Genomic DNA, 8,512 nt, shown 5'->3' with positions numbered 1-8,512 from the left:
GGGGTCAGTCGTGGGGCTTGAGCTCTAGGCCTGGCAGCTGTCCCTGAACAATTCACTGCTGCATTTTAAATGTATATACCTCTCAAAAATTTCTGTGTTAGGGACTGGGAAGGTGGTTCAGTGGTAGAGCACTTGCCTTGCGTTCATGAGGCCCTGGGTTTGATTCCTCAGCACCATATAAGCAAAAAGAAAAAAGCCGGAAGTGGCACTGTGGCTCAAGTGGTAGAGCGCTAGCCTTGAGCTGAAGGGCTGAGGGACAGTGCCAGGCCCAGAGTTCAGGTCCCACGACTGGACGCCCCCCCACCCCCAAAAAAATTTCTGTGTTAAAACTTAAATCCTAAGGTGATGGTATTAATGGGGGGGGGGAGGGGAGCAACTGGAGAAGTCAGGAAGTCATTAGGGTTCTAGGTAAATCCCTTTATAAAAAGACTGAAGGGAATTAGCTAATCCCTTCGTTCTGTTTGTACTATCCTGCAAGCAGAGATGGGATACTCACTGGGCAACTTGATCTTCAACATCAAGCATGTTCTCTAAGAAGCATTTAATAGAATCCCCGATTTAAACAATATATGAGATCATTCCAACAAGTATGAAAAAGCTTAGGGGGATATTACTAATAAAAATAGGAAACAAAGCAAAAAAGAAAGAGAAAAATGGGGGAAAATTACAATTCTATGAAAACTAAAAGTTTACTCCCTAACAAACAAAAAACTAATTCTAATGTGTTATGTGGTTATAATAATAGTATTCACATAGAATACTAATATAAACACATAATATGTCAATTATATTGATGAGTAGAAAGTACAGGTCATGAGTAAAAGGGAACTAAACTTTCATCTTCTTAAACAAGAAACTGATAATCCTTAAAACTGAAAAATTAAGCAACTAAAACATGGAAAAGGCTAAATGGCAACTCCTTTGTACAAGTAATTAAAGATAACAAAATATCTTTTTAAAAAACATGGAAAAATCCTGATTCTGAAACTTTTTTTTTTAAACTTCTTTGGGAATTCTTCTTAAAGTATTTTTTTCTTGTTAATGTTTTCTAACTATGTTTCCATTAGCCTTTGAATTTATTTAATTTTTAATGTATCTGTTTAGTTTTTGTAGAGAAAAGCAACAGCTGTTATATATGTGAGGAATTAGTAATAGTGTTGTAACAAGCATTTTTCTGACTATGAATGCATTTCCTCTTTTTGTTTTAAAAAATAACCGATATTGCTATGTAACCCAGATGGGACTCCAATTTACAATTCTGTATCAGCCTTCTGAATGCTGATATTACACCACCATGCCTGGCTCATATGTTTCCTTTTGTGCTTTCTTTGATTTGTTTATGGCAAAGTTCAGAACTGATAGTCTTGGCTATTTCTTCTGCAGTTATTTAATGTAAAAGAGGTCATTTAATGTAATATTTAATGTAAATATTATATGTAACATTTAATGTAAAAGGAGGTAGTCACTAAATACATCAAATAGGCTCTTATTTTTAGCACTAATTTGATTTACAACCTGGATTTACTATATAGCAAGATCCTTTCTAAAATTTAAATAAGAATGACTCCAAGTAAATGTTTCATTTAATTAAGCCCATTATGCTTGTATTCCTTTAGTTTCTTATGTCAATCTCCATCCACCTCTCACCTGTCTAATTCTAATTGTACTACTGACTTGGTTAACTAATAGTTTAACAGATGAAAAAATAAAAGCATCAACCAACAAAACTGTTCAAAAACCTAAGTTCTGAGCTGATTAGAATATATACTTTATTCTCTATCAAGAAAGAAAAATGTGACGAATCGTTTTTTTGGGTCCGGTCGTAGGGCCTGAACTCTGGGCCTGGGCGCTGTCCCTCAGCTCTTCAGCTCAAGGCTAGCACTCTACCACATGAGCCACAACGCCACTTCTGGCTTTTTTCTTTTGGCTTATGTGGTGTTGAGGAGTCAAACTCAGGGCCTCATGCATTCAAAGCAAGCGCTCTACCACTGAGCTACCTTCCCAGCCCTAATGTGACAAATCTTTCACCAACAATTAAAGTACTATTATCATCTATATTCATACTGGATAAACAGATTTATAGAACAAAGAGTTTTAAAATTTAAGGACTTTTAAGACAAACTTATTTCTAAAAAGTAATGAGAGGAAAATGCATACACAAATAAAAATGAAAAGTGAAAAATATTCTCAATTAGCCGGGTGCTGGTGGCTCATACTTGTAATCCTAGCTACTTAGGAGGCTGAGATTTGAGGATCGAGGTTCAATGCCAGCCAGGGCAGGAAAGTCTGTGAGACTCTTATCTTTATAAACCACTTACAAAACTGAAGTGGATAGGCTGGGAAGGTGGCTCAGTGGTAGAGTGCTTGCCTTGCATGCATGAGGCCCTGGGTTTGATTCCTCAGCACCACATAAGCAGAAATAAAAAAAAGCTGGAAGTGGTGCTGTGGCTCAAGTGGTAGAGTGCTAGCCTTGACCTGAAGAGCTGAGGGACAGCACCCAGGCCCAGAGTAAGTCCCATGACTGACAAAAAAATAAAATAAAATAAAAAATTCTCAATTAGCAAACTTTTCTCTTTTCTTTAAATACTGAAACTTATAAAGCTTCTCTAAATTATACATTAAATAAAGTATTATTATAAAAGTTTAATATCCTTCCACTTTTCCATATAGAATTATATACATATGTCCTTACACATATACACACACAAAACAATAGACTATCATATATAATATACATACATATAAATTATATACACATGTGTGCACGTATTATGAGTATAAATGTATATTTATTATATGTGCATGTATATATCTATATACATGTGTATATAATATGTATTGATTATCTATATGCTTGTACATTCAGATATTTTATAAAGTAGGACACATCAAGAGAAAGAACTCAAACAACACAAAGAACAAGAAGGAAGCAAGCAACAGTTCTGGGAGAAAATTACTAGATAAAATGAAGGTGGAACATGAGCACATTCACATACCAAAATCAGGGCAAGATTATGTCTCCACCAGTAGGGCCTATTGATAAACTGCATTTTCTCAATAAATCCATGGTAGTTTTTTGATCTACCATGATATTCCAGAACCTTGACACTATTTATCAAGGGAAAGCCTACTTACCTTTTCTGGACTCTGAGTGACTTTAATAACCTTACCAAGCAGAATTTGGTAACAATAAAATAACATTATATGCCTCTAGAGCCAGATCAGAAAAAGCAGTATTATCTCCCTCTTTTCTAAGAATGTTCCCTCTTAGAAATTAGTCATTGTACTATGAAGAAGTTCAGGGTACACAGAAAGATCTGTGAGGTTTCAGGTAATGCCCACATGACTGAACATGCTTTCAAGTAATTATAACCTCCAGCCTTTGAAGTCTTCCAGTTAAGCTCTGACATAGAAAAAAGCAGATACAAGATGTTTCTGTGTAAATCCTTCAATAGCAGAGTCCCTGAGCATAGCAAATGGTTACTTTATGTCATGGTTTTGGGGTGATTTCTTATACAGTGATAATAGTACCTGGAGCAGGTGGTATTCCTCAACCTTTCCATGTCACACAGGTTAAATAAGAACACCAAAGTAAAGCTAATTTTGAAAAATGTAATCATATCTATTAGGACTAGCTGTTAAGTGTATATGCCTATATAAAACATATGTAACTTAAATAAATATACTACTGTCAACTAAAGTGTAAGAGAAAAATTACATGAAATAGAAAACATAACAAATCCTTTTAAAATATTTTGAGATACAGAAGTGTAATAAAAACTAAATGTGAACTAATACCTAACATAGGAATTAAGTTTATAACCCCTCCCAAAGATTTCTAATGAGTTAAACAGGGAGGAAAAAAAAGGTTAATTTTTTAAAATCAACCATCTGATACAAGTTTCTTTTCTTTCTTTTCTTCTTTTTTTGTTTTTCTTTTTGTGCTATTCCTAGGAGTTGAACTCAGGGCCTAGGCAATGTCCCAGAGGGTGTTTTTTGTTTTGTTTTGTTTTTGCTAAAGAGCTAGCTAGTACTCTACCACTTGAGCCACAGCTTCAATGCCAACTTTTTTTTGGGGGGGGCGGGCAGTGGCTTAATTGGAGATATGAAGTCTCATATACTGTCCTGCCTGGGGTGGCTCTGAATGGCAATCCTCAGACCTCAGCCTCCTAAGTAGCTCGGATTATGGGCATGAGCTACTAGGTACCTGGCTTATGAGTTTCTATTAGCCAGAATTTTTTTTTTTTTTGGGTCCGGTCGTGGGGCCTGAACTCTGGGCCTTGGCGCTGTCCCTCAGCTCTTCAGCTCAAGGCTAGTGCTCTACCACTTGAGCCACAGCGCCACTTCCGGCTTTTTTCTTTTTGCTTATGTGGTGCTGAGGAATTGAACCCAGGGCCTCATGCATTCAAGGCAAGCGCTCTACAACGAGCCACCTTCTCAGCCCTTAGTCAGAAATTTTTATGAAGCAGAATTCCCTTCATTTCATGTCTATTTATAAATAATGAAATACTAAATTGAAAGACTTATTATTATTATTTTGCCAGTCCTAGGGCTTGAACTTAGTTTCTGGGTGCTGCCCCAAGCTTCTTTTGCTCAAGGCTAGCTCTCTACCACTTGAACCATGGCTCTACTTCTGGCGTTTTCGTAATTTATTGGAGATCTAGTCTCACAGACTTTCCTGCCCAGGCTGAATTTGAAACCATGATCCTCAGAACTCAAGTTCCTGAGTAACTAGTATTATAGGCGTGGACTAGCAGCACCTGGCCAAAAGTTTAACATTTTAGGAAAGCATGATGAACTGTTGGAAAATCTCCTTAGAGTTACTCTTATGAATGCAAATTTTATCATGCTGAAGCCTTTTTCAAAATGAAATGGTTTGGAATTTGAAAGTAACAATGACCCTGCTATACAGAAATATATATAAAAGTCTAAACTTAACAAACTAATAAATAATTATTATTTTACTTAAAATTTTCAAAGTAGAGAAATACTCATGAATATATATAGCAGGAAAGTGATGATAATAATATAGTTGAGGTTTATAATTTAGGAGTTTGAGTTTTAATATGGACATATTAGATACCAGTATTTTCCTAATAAATTTGGGGATAATGTGCTAATGTGATCTGCAAAGAGAATTTTATAATGATACTGTGTTAATTTAGAAAATTCTTAAGATGCTTAAGTACTTATGGGTCCTGCTATTTGCAAGTCTGCTACTTGCTTTCAGAAAAGAAAATAAAGTATATATGTGAAATGTTAACATCAGATCAATCTAGAAAAAGAGGAGATAAATATTCATTAAATTAGATTATTTCACTCTTTCTTTACTTTTTTTTTTTTTTTTTGGTCATGGGTCTTGAACTCTGGGCCTGGGCATTGTCCCTGTGCTCTTCAGCTCCAGGCTAGCACTCTACCACTTGAGCCACAGTACCACTTTTGGTTTTCTGGTGGTTAATTGGAGTTAAGAGTCTCATGGACATTTCTGCTTGAGCTGGCTTTGACCCGAAATTCTCAGCCTCCTGCGTAGCTAGGATTATAGGTGTAAGGTACTGGTGCCCAACTCTTTCACTCTTTCTACAGGTTTAAAATTATAAAATAAAAAGAGGGTATATATCCTTATGTATTTATCAAGACATTTACAAGAATGTTCACAAAGCTATTATTCATAGCTGCCCATTGTGTTAACAATCCAAATATATACCAACAGTAAATTGAAAAAGCAAACTGGTAAGCAAGTGGAAAAACTGGTATGTTTATATGAAAGGGCAATGTACTGCAATCAAAATGACCATTACTATTAACAAATCACATATGTGAAACTCAGAAGTAACAAGGAGCAAACAGAGCTAGACACAAACAGGATGAACAAAGATTTGTTGAATAAATATTTCAGATACTACTAAAATAAGAGCTGTCATCTTTGTTTAGAAAAAGTTTTGCTGACTGATGTACAAGACTACAATAGAAAAGTATAAATTACTTAAGGGAACAAATTCCTTTCAGGCACCCTCCTCTAGTGCACTTATAAAAACCACCCACAGACTACTGATTTGTTGCACTAATCCACAAATTTTGCTTTTTGCTGGTTATTTTGGAGAGTATCAAAGCTTTTCTCTACATGCTGATTTCAAAACATGGTACTCTAGATCTCAGCCTCCTTGAGAGGATTAACAGGCATGTGCTACCAGAGCCCAGCTAAAAACATTTTCTTAATTAAGTAAGACTTTTCAAAATGTATTACAATTTAATGTTTCTACTTTTAAAATAAATCTAGATTATTATCCAGAGGTGATTAGGAGGAACAGAAACAGAAGAGGAGAAGATACTTACATTAACTCTGAAAGCTTGTACAGTATTATCCAGAAGAAGGATGTTGCAAACAACCTCTGTATGCTGTCTGTCTCGGGCCAACTCTGATGCTCGTACATTGTAGGTTCTGCCAGCAGGCAATCGGAAACGTGAGGTCATTACTGTCCACACAAGATCTAAGTTTTTTTGAAAAAAGGACACTTCACTAAATAAATGAATAGTGGAATATATAGTATAGTTTAAAAGTTGTTACATACTAAATTAAAATTTATGAACGAAATAGTTATAAATTTGGAAACACAGGATAAGAACTATAAGCATAAAATAAGTATATACAGTTCATCACCAAAACTATAACAACAAATAGCCCTGAGGTTTATTTTTAACTGATTGATTAAATAGAACAAATACACAAAATTTTCAGGAAGTCCTATTCCAATTCAAAATTACATAAACTTAAAAGAGTTTAAAAGTGAGGGAATATACCACTTCAGGAAGTTGGATATTACTCACTGATCTAAGTATCTAAAAACACTGCATAATGTCAACAGGAGGGAAGATTACTTAACTTCAGCCAGCCCTTCCTTTCTTTAAAACATTTTGGGGATACATGGAGGAAATACGTCATCTTCCTAATGTTAGCCTCCCACAAAGCTTATATACCACTACTACATCCAGCTATGGAGTCAGAAGGGGTCTCTGAAATTTTTCTGTACAGGCTGTCTTTGAATGGTGATTCTCCCATTTTCAGAAGTTAGACTACAAGTGTGAGGCATCAGTGTTTATATTATCGCTTACTCTTACTAATCTTGAGAAATAAAACAAAATAACTAGAAACCTTAAGGTTACTAATCTTTTCTTTAGAAATTTTAACCTAAGAAGGGAAAAATCAGATTGCCTTTCAAGAACAGAAATCATTCTGGTATCAGTATTATCTATTAAAAGACAATAAAGCTGCAGGATGCTGGTGGTTCATGCCTATAATTCTAACTACTCAGGTGGCTAAGAGCCAGTCCAGGCAGGAAAGTCAATAAGACTCTTATCTCCAATTAATTATCTCCACAAAACCACAACTGGAGCTGTGGGGGGAGGGGGGCACTAAAGCAAAAAAGTTCAGGGACAGTGCCCAGGTGCATGTGTGCATGTGCACATTCACACACATAAAATGAAACTGCAGGGAATCTGTGGCTCACACCTGCAACCTAGCTTCTCAGGAGGTTGAAATCTGAGGATCGTGGTTTAAAGGAAGCTTCAGCAGGAAAGTCCTTGAGATTTATCTCCAAATGATCACCAAAAAAAGCCACAAGTAGATATGTGGTTCAACTGAGAGGATACTAGTCTTGAGCAAAAATGTTCAGTGACAGTGCCCAGGCCCTGAGTTCAAGCCCTAGAATACACATATGCACATACATATGTACATGCATATATACACTTACACACAAACGGGGAAAAAAAGACAATGAAGCTGAGCCAAAGCCAGCAGCTCACATCTGTAACTCTAGCTACATGGGAAGTAGAGATCAGGAGGATCACAGTAGGTAGGTGCAATGGCATGTCCCTGTCTCTCAACTACGTGAGAGGCTGAGATTCCAGGAGGATTGAGATTCCAGAACAGACAGGATCAAAAAGTAAAAAAAAGGTCACTGGACTATCTCAACAGAGATTGTTGGCCTAGTGACATTTGCTCATAATCTCATGCCTACAATCCTTGTCATGTAAGAACTAAAATTGTAAGAGTAAAAATAATATAGGTAATTGTCAAAATGAACACTAAACTCTGGAAATTAACAAAAGACTACAACACTGAAGAACTTTTAAAAATTCAAGGTAAACAGCTGAATCTCACTCAGTAAGGACAATGAGGTTTGTGGCACTTTAATGTGACCTATCCCAAGTATGTGATGGCTTTGGAGATCAACAAACTAGAAATTATGATGGCTACAAAAGGCTATGATGCTCCCTGCAAAGACCCAAGTCTGGAGGACTATCATTATTTTTACTATTTTAACAGCTACCTAGAAACTCCTACTTGAACAACATTCCTACTTTACCTGACACAGAACATGTTTAAGTGAAAATAACCTTTTATCAAAAGAATATCAATAGGGCTGGGAAGATGGCTCAGTGGTAGAGCGCTTGCCTTGCATGCATGAGGCCCTGGGTTCGATTCCTCAGCACCACATAAGCAGAAAAAGCTGGA

The 8,512-nt window shown here is 36.2% G+C and overlaps 1 protein-coding gene across 1 annotated transcript in view; it reads right to left on the bottom strand.

Annotated features, from left to right (window-relative positions):
• Ptpn4 (protein tyrosine phosphatase, non-receptor type 4 (megakaryocyte)) overlaps positions 1-8,512 on the bottom strand; it is a 139,556-nt gene that overhangs the window by 94,619 nt on the left and 36,425 nt on the right. Inside the window, exon 2 of the mRNA XM_013020668.1 lies at positions 6,334-6,488. Within this exon, the coding sequence (XP_012876122.1) occupies positions 6,334-6,471 (138 nt within the window). The 5' untranslated portion in view covers positions 6,472-6,488. The remainder of the gene's footprint in view (positions 1-6,333; positions 6,489-8,512) is intronic.

Source organism: Dipodomys ordii, unplaced genomic scaffold (genome assembly GCF_000151885.1).
Source record: "Dipodomys ordii isolate 6190 unplaced genomic scaffold, Dord_2.0 Scaffold52, whole genome shotgun sequence".
Taxonomy (NCBI): domain Eukaryota; kingdom Metazoa; phylum Chordata; class Mammalia; order Rodentia; family Heteromyidae; genus Dipodomys; species Dipodomys ordii.
This window is presented reverse-complemented; position numbering and strand designations above follow the sequence as displayed.